Source organism: Staurois parvus, unplaced genomic scaffold, assembly GCF_062004578.1.
Source record: "Staurois parvus isolate SC_StPar_1 unplaced genomic scaffold, SC_StPar_1.0 ptg000131l, whole genome shotgun sequence".
Lineage (NCBI taxonomy): Eukaryota > Metazoa > Chordata > Amphibia > Anura > Ranidae > Staurois > Staurois parvus.
Window position 1 is genome coordinate 13,591,662 of NW_028317927.1, and position 19,757 is coordinate 13,611,418.

The 19,757-nt window shown below is 41.4% G+C and overlaps 1 protein-coding gene across 1 annotated transcript; it reads right to left on the reverse strand.

The window, feature by feature from the left end:
* Positions 1-3,617: 3,617 nt before the first annotated feature.
* Positions 3,618-18,668, reverse strand: STRIT1 (small transmembrane regulator of ion transport 1). Its single transcript, XM_089672651.1, has 3 exons — positions 18,515-18,668; positions 14,082-14,181; positions 3,618-3,858 (listed from the first exon to the last, which is right to left on the reverse strand). The coding sequence occupies exons 1-2, from the start codon at positions 18,540-18,542 to the stop codon at positions 14,087-14,089; spliced, it is 123 nt and encodes a 40-aa protein (XP_089528777.1). The 5' UTR covers positions 18,543-18,668; the 3' UTR covers positions 3,618-3,858; positions 14,082-14,086.
* Positions 18,669-19,757: the final 1,089 nt, after the last annotated feature.

Genomic DNA, 19,757 nt, shown 5'->3' on the forward strand with positions numbered 1-19,757 from the left:
GGGTACTGCAATCTAGGGGGAGGCAGAGAGCACAGCACACACTCCTTGCTTTGTTTTCACTGCGTTCAGCTATTGAGCAGTCTGACAGCTCCCAGTGCTAATGATAGATCTGGCCTGCTCAGCAAGATGGCCCTGGGGGACACACTCCCCCCCACCATAATTTCCACTCACCATTAGCGAGCAGAAATTTCAAGCCCTGGTCTATACGTACATATCGAACCTACAATTCACCCTACAATCAGCATCCCTATCAAACTTGGAGAAAATCCTTTCCATACCCATTAATACACGCTCATGGGAAAAAGCATTTGGCACCACCCATAAATCTTCCCAATTTAGCTCACACTGGGAATCATACTTAAAAGTTCTCCACCAATGATACCTAACTCCTGTCAAATTATCTCTATATTACCCAAATTACTCCTCTTCTTGCTGGCGACACTGTGGTGACCCAGGTTCAACATTACACATATTATGGACCTGGAAATCAATCAGATCCTTTTGGAACAGTGTCTATCAACTAATCTCTGAACTATCAAAAACACAGATAGTCCCCAACCCCTCACTGGCACTCCTACACATCGGGATTGAAAAGTTTCCCCACGACACCCGCACTATCATTATCCATATACTATTTGCAGCCAAAATCAATATTACCAGATTATGGAACACTACCACTGCTCCTTCCTTTTCATCACTGATTAAAGATCTCAATCTCTAGTGTGAAATGGAAAAAAGATCCGCCTTTAACAATTCCACCCAATACAAATTCATATCTCAGTGGACTCTTTGGTCACAAAATCCGAACTGCTCTGTACAATTCTGATAGCCTAAGCACAAACTGAGTTGCGCACTAACTCTAGACTGGTATCCCTCCTCCGACCCCGTTACTTTTACCCCCTTCCTCTTCCTATCTCTCCTTCCCAATTCCTTCCCTGTTTAATACCCCCTCAATACTCCCTACTTTCTACCAAGGTTCAATACGAAATTAAAGAATACTTCTAATATTGATGATTTATAAACCATAATCGACACCAGCCAATTGGTGGGGTAAATGTTTTATACCATGATGTATTGACATGCTTACCTATGAACCTAATATTCTTACTCTGTTCTCTCACAAATTCAATAAAAATATTGAAATATAAAATTCATGGAGATCTGGTCAGTAAAATCTTCCATGCACAAAAATGTTTTATGGGAACTTAGAGAATTCACCACCAAAAAGAGTTACCAAAAAGAACTACAGAAGTATATGTATAAAATATATTTACTTTATTCCAAAAAATGACTCATTGTTTCAGAGTAGCCACTGCTGGTTCTCCACCCAGTGGATTATCCCACTTTACCAACTCCCTAATAGCTATTAGAGTGCATGGTGTTGTGTGCCTGTGAGCCCGGGTTATGTTCTTTCTTTGCATCTGACAACGTTGTCACTTGTGTTCTAATTGGTGTATGGCAGAAGGTTTTTTGTTGATGTTTGGAAAGACATTACAACTATTTTTGTAATTGATAAAATAATTTTTATACATATACATATATATGTTCTTTTTGGAACCACTTTTTGGTGGTAAACCCTCTGAGTTTCCATAAAAAAATGTTGTGCATAGGTGAGTATGGTTTCTTGAACACCACCTGATTGTCAATTGATATTGGTGAGTCGGTGTTTAATCTACTAACATAAATACTATAGGCCTCTATTTTTTATATCTTGTTGACACAGTAAAATCTTCCTACAGAGATCCCAATCATGTGTTTGTCCAATGATCCTTTACATTACAGCCCCCACCCACATTTATATTACAATCCCCTTCTTACATCTGTGTCCTCAGTCCCCATTCACATTACAGTTTCTCCCCATTTACTGTACATCAGAGTTCACCCCCTTAACATCACAGTTTACCCTTCACATCAATGTGCCCCCCCATCCCCCTTTCATAGCACTGTCTTCAGCCTCCCTTTAAAGCAGTGTCTTCACCCCCTTCATAGCTCTGTGCTCACCCCATCTTTATAGCAGTGTTCTCACTCCCTCTTTATAGTAGTGTCCTTAACTTCCTTTATAGCACTGTCCTCACTCCTTCATAGCACTGTCTTCAGCCCCCCTTTATAGTAGTGCTTCATCCCCCCTTCATAGCACAGTCCTCAGCTCCCCTACACTGTCTTCAGCCCCCCTTTATAGCAGGGTCCTCACCCCCCCCTTCCTAGCACTGTCCCCAGCCCTCCCTTCTTAGCACTGTACTCAGCCTCCCTTTATAGCAGTGTCCTCACCCCTTCTTTATAGCAGTGTCCTCACCCCCTTTCATAGCACTCTCCTAAACTCTCTTCATAGCACTGTCTTTAGCCCACCCTCTTTCAGTGTCCTCAGCCCTCATCATAGCACTGTCCCTAGCCACCCTCCCCCTTTATAGCAGTGTCCTAACATGCCCCCCCTCTTGCTGCCCTTACTGGAAGGATGATAACATGGCAGTTGTGGGGAAAGAAGCAAAACAGGTATGTATACGGCGGCCAGGACAGAGAGAAAGAGAAACCCAACTCCTAAATGGTAGGCTCTACAGTGACCCAAATGGGATTGTCACTCAGTCTGGATCCGGACCGTGGTCAGCCATTTAGTGATGCCTGTTGTAGAACTTAGACATTCACGTACCCTTTAGATGACTATAGCAAGGAAAAGAACTTGGGTCATGACCTGATGTAGGTGTTCTACTTTATCTCACATCTGGTGTGAAATACATTTCTTATACATTTTTTGAAAGCTGAACATCATGTAAATAGTTAAATGCAGATATGAAGTATACTGTATATGGGGGAACTGTTCTGCCTGCTAAAGGATTTTTGTTTTGTCTATCCAATTCTGAGATTTACACAGCTCTACCCCATAGCTCAGAAGACTTATTTTTTGTTTTTTATTTTTGCTGCAGTTCAGTATCACTAACAGGTCTTCTTCCCTTCTCCCCCTTTCGACTGGACAGTAATAGGAAAAGTGGCAAACTGGTGCAAGCTTCTCACTGTCTTTCTGTTGTCACCTTCTATTAGCATGTGCCTTGCACTGCAGAACAAATAATTTGTTTCTTGTCCTGCTTCTCACTCCCCCAGTCTGAGCACTGCTGTGCAGGGACTGCAAAAGGCTCACTTTAAGTCAAATTCAGGTACTTACACTACTTGCATTTGAAAAAAAAAGTGCATTTAAAGTTTAAGTTTGCCTTCAGGAAGATTTTCCAAAAATCCCCCTAAACAATTCTATATCCAATTAATAGTATATACCAGAGTTGTAAATTTTAAAGGCCCTCCCATTACAGATTTAGCTGTTGAGGGTCCTCTAAAAAAAACACTTAACATTCATTTCCCTCTGTCCTACCCTTTGCAGAACAGGCTGGATATCGCAATAATGGGCCCCCTAGTTGCTGATCCAGGCCAAACTGCACACACATGCAATACGTCCATTCCTGTCTCTAGCTGAGCTTGGTAGTGGCTGCTCTGGGATGTTCAAACCACACACATGTGCAGTGTAAGGTCTCCTTCTCTAGCTTGTCTTATTTGTTTGTTTTTTTTATCTGTCTGAAGCTGTGTCCAATCAAAAATTTTGTATTCATGAAATTACCACAAATTATAGAACACAATTTATTTTTCTTTATGTTTAATTTTCTTTCTGTACACAATCCAAATATTCTTTCAGTTAAAACAAACTACATTTTAAACCACACTTAATTACATACACTGTTCACACACATTTATAGACTTGTGGTATCTTTTTCTTAGAAAAACCCTTAAATTTCCTGGAATCTGAGCGTAAACTTGTCCTCTCCACATCATGTAAGTATAATACAGACCAACTGGTTCACTGCTGGGTGAGCAATTTCCCTAGAGAAAATAGTAGAAAAATAGTCAATTAACATAAGAAAAAAATCTTTAAACAGCAAGTCAGTTGATTTATGTTGTATGCATTAGTATCGGTTTGGCATAGGGGACTCCGTTCAGTAGTTGTGAGAAAAGAGGGTTGATGAGATACTCATGTGTAAGACCCTCTTCAGCTGATTTTTGTTTTAACGGCCTGCTGTAAATTTCAGCATGACAGCATGATATGGGAAATTCCTGAAACACATGCAGACAGGCCAGAGAGGACTAGAATCAATACTGCATGTTTCAGAATATTTGTACACCACATCGACGTAATGGTGATTTGCAAGTCGGAACTATTATTAATATTATATAAACCTCATCTTATTTCCTCCATTCTAAGCTGTTGAGATGCCTCTAAAGTTATGCTAGTTACTAGGGGCCATGTGGGGGTGCAGGAAGTATGCCATTTTTGTGGTGGGATATGGAGGTACCAAGAAAAACCCCCAGCACATGACATGAAGTCTCTCTTAACCTCTTGGCGCCTCCCAGCCCTTTAAGAGTTTCAGAAGCCAGGAGGCGGGGCGGGCTTTAGGGTCATGTGACCACCGTGATTCGCCGTCACATGATTGGAAAAGGTCCCAATCAAAAGGGGAGATCGGGACCATTCCAGGGGTAGCGGACATATGTGCTGGGAGCGCACTCTCTGCACATATGTATTCTTTAATTGCACACAAATATGCAGCCGCTCGGCGTCAAGGGGTTAATCCTAATAGGTTGAGGCAGACACACACACACTATACGAGAGAGAGAGAAACAATATGTATTTTTATGGTTCAATACAAATTTATTGAGTTTTTAACATTTCATTGCAATGCTCTTAAAGTGCGAGATAACAACAGTGATTAAAGTTTTTCACAGCAAAAGAATACAATTTTGACCAACTGGGTGTAGAGTCCTCAACAGACAACAGGGCCGGATCTAGCCAGTATGATGTGGGGGTGCAGTAAAAAATGTCAGGGAGGCAGAGGATATGAGATCAGCAGGGCAGTGTACAAAAACAGGAATGAATATCGGAGCGTACTGGAGGTCAGCAGGTCAGAGGATAGGGGTTAGCAGAGCAGAGAGAGATCAGCAGTGTGCCGATCAACGTATGTACAACCAGCCTCTAGGAAAATTTCCACATGATCAGCACTGCCAGTTATAGCTGGAAGCACTTATCAGTGTATTCTAGCAGCATTTTTTCTTTTACAACCCGCTGTTGAACGAAAATAAAATGACTAATGTATAGACTGACTTACTGAGCCTACAATAAAGAAGAATTTAATTAAAACCAGCAACTGCTGAGACAATGAACACCTTGGTCAGGTCTATTTACTGTATATCAGTGCATAATGTACAGAGTTCAGGGGTCAGGTGTACGTAATAAATAAAACAACATATGGAGTGCAGTAGTTGGAATGAGTGCCATGTTTACATCAGTGTCCCCAGAGTGCCACCACCTTACATCAGAGTCCACTAGAATCCCCCCTTACATCAGAATCTGCAGAGTGGCCCTTACTTCAGAGTCTGACAGAGTCCCCCCTTACATCAGAGTCTGGCAGAGTGTCCTCTTTAAACATACCTTCACCACTGGCAGGCAGGTGGCAAAGGGGTTACAAAAAAAAATTTTGTTTTATACAAACTGTCTATAAATTTATGGATGGTAGGCAACACAGTGCTGGGAGTGTACACAAACTGCCACTATGATGTTTTGCTTCGTGACTGTGGCAGGAATTTATTCTCTGTTGCATTCTGTGGGCACAGTGCCTGCTGAACATGACACATTCAAGTGAATGAAACACCTCTGCAATCACCCCACAACTGCGTGCAATGCATGCGGTTCCAGTGCACCCATGTAGGGTTCTTAGGATTAAAGCAAGTGGTGAGGAGGTGAATTAACACCTCCTCACTGCCTGCCAAATGCTCTCTGAAGAGCCATCTGAATGCAGATGGCTCTTCAGAGACCAAAGCACGTGTAAACAAGCCCCCTAAAGAGGTGGTGGGGATAGGCAGTTGGTTAGAGGGCAGGTTTGTGATGCTTCTGTTTTAACCCCTTCCCAGATTTCCAGCCATATCCAATAGTACTAAAGTTGTTCCTGAGTGCTAACTGGACATGAACAGGGAGGGGGAAGGAAGAAGGGGAGAGAAGGGAGGGAGATGGGGAGAGTTTAGCATTGTGCAGAGCTTAGGTCACTCACCCCAGGCTGGTCTGGTGGCTCAGGCAGAGGCTTCAATCTAGCAGCCACAATGTAGTTGCTGACTGCAGTGCTTCAAATTTCCCACCCACACATCTTCTGAAGTACAGCACTGGATGGGAATTGCAATGTGGGTGGGGCAGACATGAGGAGAGAGGCGGGAGAAGGAGGAGGTTCACATTCATCTCTCTCTCTCCTCTTCTGTCCGTGCAGATAAGGGGAGGGGGAGTGTGCTGGCTGGGCTCTGTCTCAGACACTAGACTTGATAGATGCAGCCTGCTGCTGCTCACAGCTTCAACTGATGGACATAGCCTACAGGTTGTCTGGGTAGGCACAGCTTATATAGTGGGGGGCATAGCCCACCCCAGCACCCCCCTAGATCCAGCCATGACAGACAATAGTCCAGGTCATTACTATTAGGAATATCAATACAGAAAGGAAGATACATCTTTCTGGCTGAACATTCCAGGTCCCCTCTATTAGATCGATGGAATCCTGGGGAGGGGGCAAAGAAAGTAGAAAAGAAGGAGGGGAAGGGTGGAAATAGGAGAGAAATGAGCAGCTAAAAGGGCCATGGTCAAACCAAGCCTCAAGACCCAGTATTCCTGTGCACACAGCAGTAGGGATATGGACCATACGTTTGAATTGTACCTTGAGGAGACTGGGTCTGATACAGAGAAGGGTAGATTCTGCTGTGAGAGTGATTTCGTGTCCCATTAGTGTATCCCATCTTATGATTTACACACATTTTTCACATTACACATCCAGACAGCTCACATTCCCAAGCAAGTGATTTTATTAGTTTAGCCCCTTTGTCTCCAACCTGCTGGTTGGAATTTGAGTCAATATTAATACTTATTTCTAATGAGTTGGAATCTGGCCTATGAAGTAGTAAAACTGACCCATGTAGCAGTGGTACTAAACAAGAAAGTAGCAGAGTGATGTTTGTAAGGGGGACTACAATTAGGCAGGTGTTGATGCCAACTGTGCAAGTTCCCTCCCTGCTTCTTCTTGGATGGGACAACCACCCATCTGTTATTGATTTAAATTATTCACCATCTTGTGTCATCTTGCTGGCCTGAGGCTCACTCCTAAAATCCCTGGCCTTAATATTTGAGAATAAATGAATGTCCACACATACATATAGTTTCCACACTTTACTGTAACTTTCCTGGGACATATCACATTGACATGCAAGAAGAATTTTCAGCCTGGAATGCTATATGCAAGGTTAAACATTCTGTAGCAGTCATTTCATTGCCTAGCAGAGGCATACATCTTTAAACCATATTCTCTTTTCACCTCCATCCCTCTCCTTGGGAGCACCACAGTGTTGGGACCACTTCCCCATGCATACTGTCTACAACATTAAGGTATAACTAAAGGAAAACCTCTCTATTTGTCCTGTTTACTGTTTTCATTGAAAATTAAAGTAAAAGAAAATCCCAAATTTTTGGTTGTCTTCAGAAAAGGGATAGAGGGTAAAACTTCCAAGGAGGACACTTCTTCTGGTGACCTGGAGGTCCCCAGGAGATTCCCTTAACCACTTTCCCTCCAGAGGATTTATTCCCCTTCCTGACCAGGCCATTTTTTGCGATACTGCGCTGCGTTACTTTAACTGACAACTGCATGGTCATGCAACGCTGTACATAAATAACATTTATGTCCTTTTTTCCCACAAATATAGCTTTCCTTCAGTGGTCTTTGATTATCTGTGTGTTTTTTTTTTTTGCGCTATAAAAAAAAAAACAATATTTGTGACTTTTTGCTATAAAACATATCCAGTAACAAAAAAAGAAAATCAAATTTTGTCAAAAATGTAGGTCAAAATGTATTCTGCTGCATGTCTTTGCTAAAAAAAAATCCCAATACATGTAAATTAATTGGTTTACATGAACATTATAGCGTCTACAAATGGCGGTATATATACTGGAATTTTGTACACTGGTAATGGATTTGATCAGCGACTTATAGCAGTTCTGTTGTAGTCCAGCGGGCATTCTGACACTGGGAGGAACTGACTAACTGCCACTGGCATCCCAATGACACTAATACAGAGATCAGTGTTAATAAAAAGCACTGACACTGTACTAATGACACTGAGCAGGAAGGGGTTAACATATGGAGTGATCAAAGGGTTAACTGTGTGCTGTTTTACTATGTGTGCTTTACTAGGGAAATATGCTGCTGTGTATTCTCTGCTGTGCAGAGAAATACACATCAGCATGTTATTGCTTGCAGGAGAGAGACCTGTGTTGTTTACACACAGGTCTCTCCCCTGTCACTGTTTCTCAGTGATCAACATCTGTAACCACCAATGCGCGCACGTGCCCCCTACCCCTATATATACACACACACAGTATGTGATTTTGTGCAGCCCTGCCGCCCTTTAGCAGTATTTTTGCTATAGGACGGCAGGGAAATTGTTCATTTGCAGGGATTTCCTCCCCAATGGAACATAGATGGAACATAGATGAGGGAAAAAAACTGACAGTGGTTATAACCCTCTCTTAATCTATTCAAAATAAAAAAAATGTTTTGCCTATAGTTCTATGTTAAGCTTCCATCACCAAGTCACAGGACCCACTGCTGAGGGTCGGAGGGAATTAAGATGCTTTCTTTAGTATACCATTCTGTTCCCAATGTGCCTTCCATAGCTGTGCCCAGCCTGGCATGCTCCCACATGGTACATTCACTCCCAGGCTTAACCACTACTCACATGGAGGATTCTGTCCAGGCCTCCAAGGCCTGACACCCACCTCTATAGGATCTGTGAAGATGGTCAGGGGGGACAGGGTGACTACAGCAATTCCTCCCATGTTCTCTACCACCTCGCTTGGTACTTCAGCCCTGCAAAGAGGCCCTTAGATCAGTACAGCAGAAGACTACATCTTAACAGCTTTGGGGTGTTTGGCTTCCATGTCCTGTCTAATGTGTGTTCTGCCTACCACTTTTATGTATGTGGTATTAACCCCACCCATTACATCACTAAGGAGGGACTTTTCTAATAGGTGAGCTAACATGTAAATACAACTTTCCCTTTACCAGTCTATAAAGGGAACAAAGTCAACTGCACCTGTCAACATGTTCCTTAACCAAATGCCGACCGCAGATAGCCGAATGACGGCTACACTGCGGCCGGCCAGTTCTGGGAGGGTGTCATATGACGTCCTCCCAGAACGCGCTCTCCTGCGCGCCCCCGGGGGTGCGCACCTGGTGATCTCTGTGATCGCTGTGTCCTACGGACACAGCTGATCACGTGATGTGGTAAAAGGCAAATCACAACGGCCTTTTACTACGTGATCAGCCGTGTCCAATCACGCACTGATCACCGGGAAATGCAATTGCCGGCAGTTGTCAGAGCAGGGATCGGCACCGATCATCAGGGCACTGATGATTAGTGCCCTGATGATTGGTGCCCAGCAATGCCACCCACCAGTTCCGTCCACCTGTGCCCAGCAGTGCGCCCACCTGTGCCTAGCAGTTCACCCACCTGTGCCACCCAGCAGTGCCACACACCTGTGCTCAGAAGTGCCACCTACCTGTGCCCACCCACATGTGCCCACCAGTGCCACCCACCTGTGCCCACCAGTGCCACCCACCAGTGCCCATCAGTGCTGCCCAGCAGTGGTGTCAGTCAGTGCCACCAGTCAGTGCCCAGTGGTTGTGCCAGTCAGTGCCCAGCAGTTGCGCCAGTCAATGCCTAGCAGTGCTGACAGTGCCCAGCAGTGATGCCAGTCAGTGCCACCTATCAGTGCTGTCTATCAGTGCCACCTGTCAGTGCCGCCTATCCGTGACTCCTCATTAGTGCTGCCTATCAGTGCCGCCTATCCGTGCCACCTCATTAGTGCTGCCTATCAGTGCCCACCAGTGCTGCCTATCAGCACCCATCAGTGCCGCCTTTTAGTGCCCATCAGTGCTGCCTCATCAACGCACATCAGTGAAGGAGAAAAATTACCTGTTTGAAAAATTTTATAATAGAAGCAAAGAAACTTTTTTTTTTTCAAATTATTTGCATTTTTTCTTTATAGAGCAAAAAGTAAAGTGCCCAGCGGTGATTAAATACCACCAAAAGAAAACTCTATTTGTGAGAAAAAAATGATAAAAATTTCATATGGGTACAATCTTGCATGACCGTGCAATTGTCAAAGTGCGACAGCGCTGAAAGCTGAAAATTGGCCTGGTAAAGAAGGGGGTATAAGTGCCCGATAGGCAAGTGGTTAAAAGCAAGGCATGTTTATTACAAGACAGCCTAGGAAAATGACAGATCATTTGCCAGGGAAACATATACAGTGGGGATCGAAAGTTTGGGCACCCCAGCTACAAATTTGTATTAATGTGCATAAAGAAGCCAAGGAAAGATGGAAAAATCTCCAAAAGGCATCAAATTACAGATTAGACATTCTTATAATATGTCAACAAAAGTTAGATTTTATTTCCATCATTTACACTTTCAAAATAACAGAAAACAAAAAAATGGCGTCTGCAAAAGTTTGGGCACCCTGCAGAGTTAATATCTTGTACTGCCCCCTTTGGCAAGTATCACAGCTTGTAAACGCTTTTTGTAGCCAGCCAAGAGTCTTTCAATTCTTGTTTGAGGTATCTTTGCCCATTCTTCCTTACAAAAGTCTTCCAGTTCTTTGAGATTTCTGGGCTGTTTGTCACGCACTGCTCTTTTAAAGTCTATCCATAGATTTTCAATTATGTTGAGGTCAGGAGATTGTGAAGGCCATGGCAAAACCTTCAGTTTACGCCTCTTGATAATCCCCCATGGATTTCGAGGTGTGTTTAGGATCATCATTATCCATTTGTAGAAGCCATCCTCTCTTTAACTTCAGCTTTTTCACAGATGGCATCAAGTTACCATCCAAAATTTGCTGAAATTTTATTGAATCAATTTTTCCTTCTACTCGTGAGATGTTCCCTGTGCCACTGGCTGCAACACAACCCCAAAGCATGATTTATCCAACCCCATGCTTAACAGTTGGACAGAGGTTCTTTTCATTAAATTCTGTGACTCTTCTTCTCCAAACGTACCTTTGCTCATTCCGGCCAAAAAGTTCAATTTTAACCTCATCGGTCCACAGAACTTGTTTCCAAAATGCATCAGGCTTGTCTATATGTTCATTCGCAAAGTTCAAACGATGATTTTTGTGGTGAGGACGTAGAAGAGGTTTTCTTTCTAATGACTTCCATGAAGACCATATTTGTACAAGTATCTCTTTATAGTGGAATAGTGTACCACAACTCCAGTGTCTGCCAGATCTTTCTGGAGGGATTGTGCAGTCAAACGTGGGTTTTGAATTGTTTTTCTCACAATCCTGCGAGCTGTTCTGTCTGATATTTTTCTTGGTCTTCCAGATCTTGCTTTAACTTCCACTGTTCCTGATGACTGCCATTTCTTAATCACATTCCGAACAGAGGATATTGACATCTAAAAACGCTTTGCTATCTTCTTATAGCCTTCTCCAGCTTCGTGAGCGTCAACTATTTTCAGTTTCAGTTTTCTAGACAACTGCTTAGACGAACCCATGGTGCTGATTGTTGGGGCAAGGTCAGATGAGTCTGGGCATTTAAAACCTTTGAGATTGACATCACCTGGTCTTTCCAGACGATGATTGAGAACAATCCATGACACTGGCAGGTCTCAGCTTGGCAAAGGGGGCAGTGCATGCTATAAATTCTGCAGGGTGCCCAAACTTTTGTAGACGCCATTTTTTTGTTTTCTGTTATTTTGAAAGTGTAAATGATGGAAATAAAATCTAACTTTTGTTGACATATTATAAGAATGTCTAATCTGTAATTTGATGCCTTTTGGAGATTTTTCCATCTTTCCTTGGCTTCTTTATGCACATTAATACAAATTTGTAGCTGGGGTGCCCAAACTTTCGATCCCCACTGTATACAGTCAGGTCCATAAATATTGGGACATCGACACAATTCTAACATTTTTGGCTCTATACACCACCACAATGGATTTGAAATGAAACGAACAAGATGTGCTTTAACTGCAGACTGTCAGCTTTAATTTGAGGGTATTTACATTCAAATCAGGTGAACGGTGTAGGAATTACAACAGTTTGCATATGTGCCTCTCACTTGTTAAGGGACCAAAAGTAATGGGACAATTGGCTTCTCAGCTGTTCCATGGCCAGGTGTGTGTTATTCCCTCATTATCCCAATTACAATGAGCAGGTAAGAGGTCCAGAGTTAATTTCAAGTGTGCTATTTGCATTTGGAATCTGTTGCTGTCAACTCTCAAGATCAGATCCAAAGAGCTGTCACTATCAGTGAAGCAAGCCATCATTAGGCTGAAAAAACAAAACAAGCCCATCAGAGAGATAGCAAAAACATTAGGCGTGGCCAAAACAACTGTTTGGAACATTCTTAAAAAGAAGGAACACACCGGTGAGCTCAGCAACACTAACAGACCCGGAAGACCACGGAAAACAACTGTGGTGGATGACCGAAGAATTCTTTCCCTGGTGAAGAAAACACCTTTCACAACAGTTGGCCAGATCAAGAACACTCTCCAGGAGGTAGGTGTATGTGTGTCAAAGTCAACAATCAAGAGAAGACTTCACCAGAGTGAATACAGAGGGTTCACCACAAGATGTAAACCATTGGTGAGCCTCAAAAACAGGAAGGCCAGATTAGAGTTTGCCAAACAATATCTAAAAAAGCCTTCACAGTTCTGGAACAACATCCTATGGACAGATGAGACCAAGATCAACTTGTACCAGAGTGATGGGAAGAGAAGAGTATGGAGAAGGAAAGGAACTGCTCATGATCCTAAGCATACCACCTCATCAGTGAAGCATGGTGGTGGTAGTGTCATGGCGTGGGCATGTATGGCTGCCAATGGAACTGGTTCTCTTGTATTTATTGATGATGTGACTGCTGACAAAAGCAGAAGGATGAATTCTGAAGTGTTTCGGGCAATATTATCTGCTCATATTCAGCCAAATGCTTCAGAACTCATTGGACGCCGCTTAACCGAGCAGATGGACAATGACCCAAAGCATACTGCAAAAGCAACCAAAGAGTTTTTTAAGGGAAAGAAGTGGAATGTTATGCAATGGCCAAGTCAATCACCTGACCTGAATCCGATTGAGCATGCATTTCACTTGCTGAAGACAAAACTGAAGGGAAAATGCCCCAAGAACAAGCAGGAACTGAAGACAGTTGCAGTAGAGGCCTGGCAGAGCATCACCAGGGATGAAACCCAGTGTCTGGTGATGTCTATGCGTTCCAGACTTCAGGTTGTAATTGACTGCAAAGGATTTGCAACCAAGTATTAAAAAGTTAAAGTTTGATTTATGATTATTATTCTGTCCCATTACTTTTGGTCCCTTAAGAAGTGGGAGGCACATATGCAAACTGTTGTAATTCCTACACCGTTCACCTGATATGGATGTAAATACCCTCAAATTAAAGATGACAGTCTGCAGTTAAAGCACATCTTGTTTGTTTCATTTCAAATCCATTGTGGTGGTGTATAGAGCCAAAAATGTTAGAATTGTGTCGATGTCCCAATATTTATGGACCTGACTGTAAATGCTTACCATGGTTTCAGCTGTTTGTATGGAATTCCACTTTAAACTTCATGAGTACTGGAAGGAATGCATACTAACCAGGAAAGGAACATCAAAAAGAACTGTCCAGTCTTCTATTAGCCTTATGTACAATGGGCCTTATGCAATTGTGTGCTTGCATGGCAAAAATAGTGCATGCAGCACTCCACATGGATTGCCATATAAAAAATAACGTATGTAAGGAATCCTTGTGACAGGTTTTTCACTGGCCTGGGACATGCTAAAAACTGTAAGTCACTTAATCAAGTTTTGTAGTCACACTATTAGGGTCAAGCTGAGGCTGGCTGTAATTTATAGAAAAATACAAACTACTTCAACTTAAATACTTCCATGAACCATCATTATAATCAAAATATATTATAAAGGTATGTTCAGAATAAAGCTCTAACCTGTTTACAATGGTGGCACTACTTACTGATTTCATGAGAAAATAAAATATACTATGATTCCGCAGCCAACAAACCATCCAGTGATCAATAAAGCTGGTACCAAGTAGCGATGATATGCAGCAATACCTGTTGAAATAAACATAATAGTGTCAATGTTTACCTAACAAATATTACTAATAAAGATTGTGGTTATTATACCACTGGTCTGTGCCCTGAGAGGGAGATGTTTAATGTTCTAACGATTTGGTATTGGTGATGTCACTCCCCTCTGCTAAATGAGTCATTGAAGTTTGTTGTTCAAAAGCACAGCTTGTCAGATGTATTCATTATCTAACAGGTACCTGTTTTGACAGCATTCCAGGGATCTTTAGGTTGATAAACAGTACATATCACTCCAGTCAGATGACAATAGGCAATGCTGGAATCTCTCAGACTCTGCAATCTGTAACAATTTCTCTCCTAGCTTTGCTGTCAATAGGCAGTGGTGATGAACTCCCCTCTCTCCTCCTTACCTGCAGTGCAGTCCAAACACCGATTTTGTCTCCCTACACAGACCCTTGTTGTTGGTTAAAGCATATCTAAAGCCATTATTTTGGATAGAGTAGGAAATGGGTAAAACCTTTGCCAGCCATTGAAGAAATTTCTCTATACTGTCTGCCCTATGCATCCAACAGGGAACGGGAAAAGAAATCTCTTCAAATTGAGGACAATATATTCTCAGATAGACCACTCAAAATTTAGGATTTTCCCTCACTTTCACTCCCTGCAACAGTGGTCAACAGGACAAATAGAGTGAATCTCCCTAGCAGGGAAATGAGCAGTAATAAAAAAAACCTATCAAGGTTTCCAACCCTTCCCCACTCTATACAAAGCTAAAAGGGAAGGTTTTGCTTTTAAATACACTCTAATTTTATTTCAGGGTAGAGAAGGCATCTCTAAGAAGAATAAAATAGCAAAAAGTAGCATAACAGCTCAAAGGAAAGGACATTATTGCTGATAAGAGAGAGACAAAGCTTAATATTTCATAGAGAAATAAAGAAATGTACTTGACAAGTCAGTGAAATTCAGAATTCTTTAGGGTTTAGGTGGCTGACATTGGAGAGAACTGAAGAGTAAAGGATTTTTCTTTCCTTATACATGTTAGGTAGCATGCAGTCCAGCAGATGAATAATAGATTGCTATTGTCTTTTCTTCTGCTTTGCGATCTCTGACACTTGCACAAAATGAAAAGAAGCTTCTTGGGATGTTTGATGTGTAGGCATCATTGCCTCTTAGAACTAGAGCAGCGTTTAGAGATGAAAACTTACCAGTCTCTCCAGCTGTCTAAATGTATACTGCCAGTTGGTAAAATACAGTACTTTTAATCACACTGATTATTATTCCACAGATTATGCCTTATCAGGAAAGTAATATTAATTGGAGACCTCCGCTGCCCCCACCCCAATTCCCTTATTCCCCCATTCACTGCTGCTGTGGATAATTCTAAAGAACAACATTCAGATTCAGCTTCTTTTTTTTGTACTAAAAAATACAGCTGTTCAGCAATAATTTCAGATTAATGCAGCATGAGTAGAAAACTCTCGATCACGATTGTACAGCAGTACAAAGGCAATGGATGCCAAAGAAATCTCTGGGGTTTTGATAGTTCCGAAAAGAAATTGGAATCAGAAAAATAATAAGCAATTTTTACAGAGGAAAGTCTTTTCGTACATATATTTTCTATGCTTTCACTGACCCTTGCTTGAGATCACATATACTACTTTCTACCTTGGTCATAGGTTTGTGTGCCCTGCTGGCTGAATTACAAAGTTACTCCTTAAACAAGATTGCTGGGAGAACTGCATTTTTGGGACTAGTTTATTTGTAGTAATATTTGAAGTGAAGCAATACTTAATTGCTAGGGCAGCAAATAGATCTTGCTCTTTTAGCACTTATGAAGTTTTCTTAATTTGCACCCTTTCAGATTTCTTCAGCACAACACAGCCCAGACTCAGAAACCTATAGATTTTTGTCAGTCTGATTTGAGGACCAGTGGATTTATTAGGCTGGCCTGTGTCACACTGAATGTCATCAAGAAGCAGTGGTAACCACCTTCAATCTCTTTGACAATGCTGTTAAAACAGCCAAATAGCAGGAGTTCAAAAAAATGTCATTGTATGCATATTATTACATTCTTTCCTAATTTAATATTACTATTCCCAAATAGTGCGAAGTTTAAAACCAAACGTTAATTTTATCACAGTAAATCTTAAAATCCTTCAGTGCAGTTAAAATAAATGTCTAGAGCTGGCCATGGATGGATCGAAATTCATCCGCTTCAGCAGGGACTGGCTGAATTGCAATCCATCTATGACCAGACTGGTTGTACTTAAGTCAATCCATTGATAGACAGCACAACCAGCCTGTAGGATCTTTTCATTTGATCACTGCTATAACAGTCCACAGTGATCATTGTATTCTGACGGCTGTCAGAGCAAAAACTCGTGGAAGGATATGAGTAATTTTCTTTCCTGCAGACTGTGGTTGCAGGAAAGAAATTAACTTAATGAATTGCCTGCTTAACTCTACAGGGCTGCCTTCACAAAATTTTTAATAATTTCAAGCTGCATGAGTGTATACCAAGAAATCAACTTTAATTGTAAGAACACTGGAAAACTGGAAATCGTACATGCACATTGGTTGAACACCATACTGAAATGCTAATGCTAAAGTTTATTTATGCACAGAATTTTGTTTGGTCAGTAGTGTATGTAGGTTTTGTGCTGCCCTAGGCAACACAAAAATCGGCCACCCCCACACCCCTCCGTGTAGAAAGCCTGACACCGACCAACGCCACCCCCCTATCCCCGTGGAGGAGAGAACCTGAGACCTTGACCGACAACACCACTGCCCCCCGCACTGAAGAGAGCCTTCCACTACCATTGCCCCCCATACACCACCTTCTCTACCCGGCAAGAGAGAGACACTCGCTTTCACAGCTCTGCACATCCTTGGGAATGAGAATTGGGCTTTGCATATACCATCAACTAGCCCACAGCCTCTCTATGATCCAACCTGATCCCCATGTGTGTTTCCCTTCTTCAGTCCCTTCTTCCAGGGGACAGTGCTTCCCCCCCATGAAAAATTCCACCTTAGGCAAATGCCTTGTTTGCCTTGTGGTAAATATGCCCCTGCATATTGTCTTATATAAACAAGGTAATGTAAATAGTAGTGGTGATGTGCAGTTCAGTAGCACATACCAAGTAGTCTACTTTACTTAGATTAGTGTAACACATGGTTTTTTTCAGTAGGAACGCGGGAAACACAGCACCTCCAATGTATGAATTTGAAAGGGGTGCTGGGGTTTGCAGGAAGGTGTAATTATGTAATTATGCTAGGGGATCTATTGTTGCTGTGTGTGGGGGGGATCTCTCGATGAGGGAGGAGTCTTTTGTTGCTGAAAGGTCAATTTTTGTGGGGAGGGATCTACTGTTAAAGAAAGGGGTCTGTTGTTGCGGGCTTCTGGGAGATCTATTGTTGCTAATAGGGTCTATTGTTGCTGGAGTGGGTCTATTGGTACTGGGGGTGCTTTTGTTGCTGGCAGCAGGGGATCTATTTTACTGCATTTTATGTTATCATTAGAAAATTCCATACAAATTACTTAACATCACAAAATGATACTTGGTTTTGCATTCAGTATACTAAAAGGGATGGTACTGATAGGTGGGTAGGCGGTGGAACCAAAGGATGATGCTTGTAGGTGGGTTCCTGCACCTATTCTCTGAGAAAAAAAAGCCCTGGTGAAACATATCATCTGATGTGTTGCTGTGAGCTGCTCATTTTGCTGAATAAGTATGTCTAAACAACAGTAAAAGAAAATCTAACTGAACACAGTTAATTGCTGGGTTTTTGTGGCTTGTCTATGATTATTTGACATGTACGGTGCAGGAGCCACTAAGGCTCATTAATATTAAAATAAATAAAATGGGCTTAGTTCATAAAGGTTACACACCAGGATAAGTATATTTATATATTTAAAAAAAAGAGATTTTTATGTTTGCTTAGAAGAATGAGATGTGAAAATTACAGTTATATGGCTAAATTAGAGAGCCCTTTCCTTGTGTTAAAGCATTGTGAATCAGCCTAATGCACTTGTCCAAAAGAAATCAATAATTCAGTACATCCAAAATGAAAATTGCTAGCAACCAGTCAATCAAGTGAATCAGTGAATACCTGTGCTGTAACTTTATGTGATAAATGATTCTGAACCCAAATAAAATGCACAGTGCCTCATGTACAAGCTGACCAAAGGGAAGAAAAAAGGGAAGGAAAGTCCAGGTCCACACAAAGTCCAGGTCCACACTTGCCCTATAAGTACAGTAGCTCTAGTGTGAGGTCCTATAACCCATTAAATATTCAAAATTCAATTCAATATTTTAGTCTACAGTTACACTTAGAATAATAGAGTCAATACAATTACCTGATGCAGCCATTGTTTTGTCTCCCATTTGTAGTGCTTGGAAGTAAAATCTTCTCTGTCTGATCTTTCTAAGCAGGTTAAAGGCTTTAAATAGAGCTTATGAAGGAATGTGTGGCAGCTGTTAGCACTAGCTATGCCAGTTCACTTGCATTATTAACTGGCTAAGTCAAGAGCCTGTAGTTAGGTTTCACTTTTGACATAGGATTAGCACCTGATGCTGTATGTACTAACATAGCGCTATGTTGATCTAATCTGGACCATTACTCAAAATAACTGCTGTAAGTGCTAAGACTTCAAAGAACCTTTGTGAGCTAAAATAAATAATAATACACTAATTAATCCCAACTCTAAATTTCTTTTATATTTGAATAAATAATAGTCCTACATGGTTTAAAAAAATGGAGCTTCTACTGCAATACTCACCTTTTCTGTAGCACTGTACCCCACAGATTCACTGCTCCAGTCAATATAACACACGTATTATAGTTAGTCAATTACCCCTTGGTTGGGGTCATCCTTCTTACTTCCCCACCTATCTATACTGGGACATTCCTAGGGCCCCTAGGATGTCTGGAATGTATGCGCACATAAAAAAAAACGTAAGAAGAGAGGTACAGTATATGAATAAAAATGTCTGTAAAGTGTAATCTGTGACAATTTGTAATGAGAAATATATGACACTTACTATATGCTTGTTCTTATATATAGCTTTTTACATTTTGTCTAGTAAATTATAGAAATAAGTATTTCCACAAAACGTTAAAACATCCACTTCCTGAAGAAGCAGAGAGAATGTGCGAAACGTGTAGACTGTTCAAGGATGCTCACAAATAATATTCTATACAGATCGATATATGCATGTCTAAGTTGGGACAGTTATTTAACCTGTTGAAGGTCTTCTATGTTTATAAGGAGATTGGAGATCCCTCTGTCCTTATGTAAATTATGCAATGATACATTAATAAAAAGCATGTATTTTACCATATGTTTTATGGTTATGTTGCCCTAATTCTCAATTGATATTGAATGCTACAGCACAGAGATTACATCTTTTGTCCATCTTTTTGAAGGCCAATAAAGGGAAGTTGCTTGTATCTTCTGTTTTTTTTAGTTTTCTGATAAAATGTAACCAAACTTTGTAGACATACCTTGTATAGTATTTCTAACATAATCATAGCAGTAGCAGAGTCTTGTACCATGTCAGTCATTGAATAATGCAGAATTGCAAAATACCTGAGAAAGA

Bases quoted from the DNA above. Each gene is read 5' to 3' on its own strand.
- STRIT1 (XM_089672651.1), bottom strand. From the start codon at position 18,542: ATGGGAGACAAAACAATGGCTGCATCAG. The intron at 14,182-18,514 runs GTAATTGTATTG...TTATTTCAACAG, and splicing joins CAAAACAATGGCTGCATCAG to GTATTGCTGCATATCATCGC.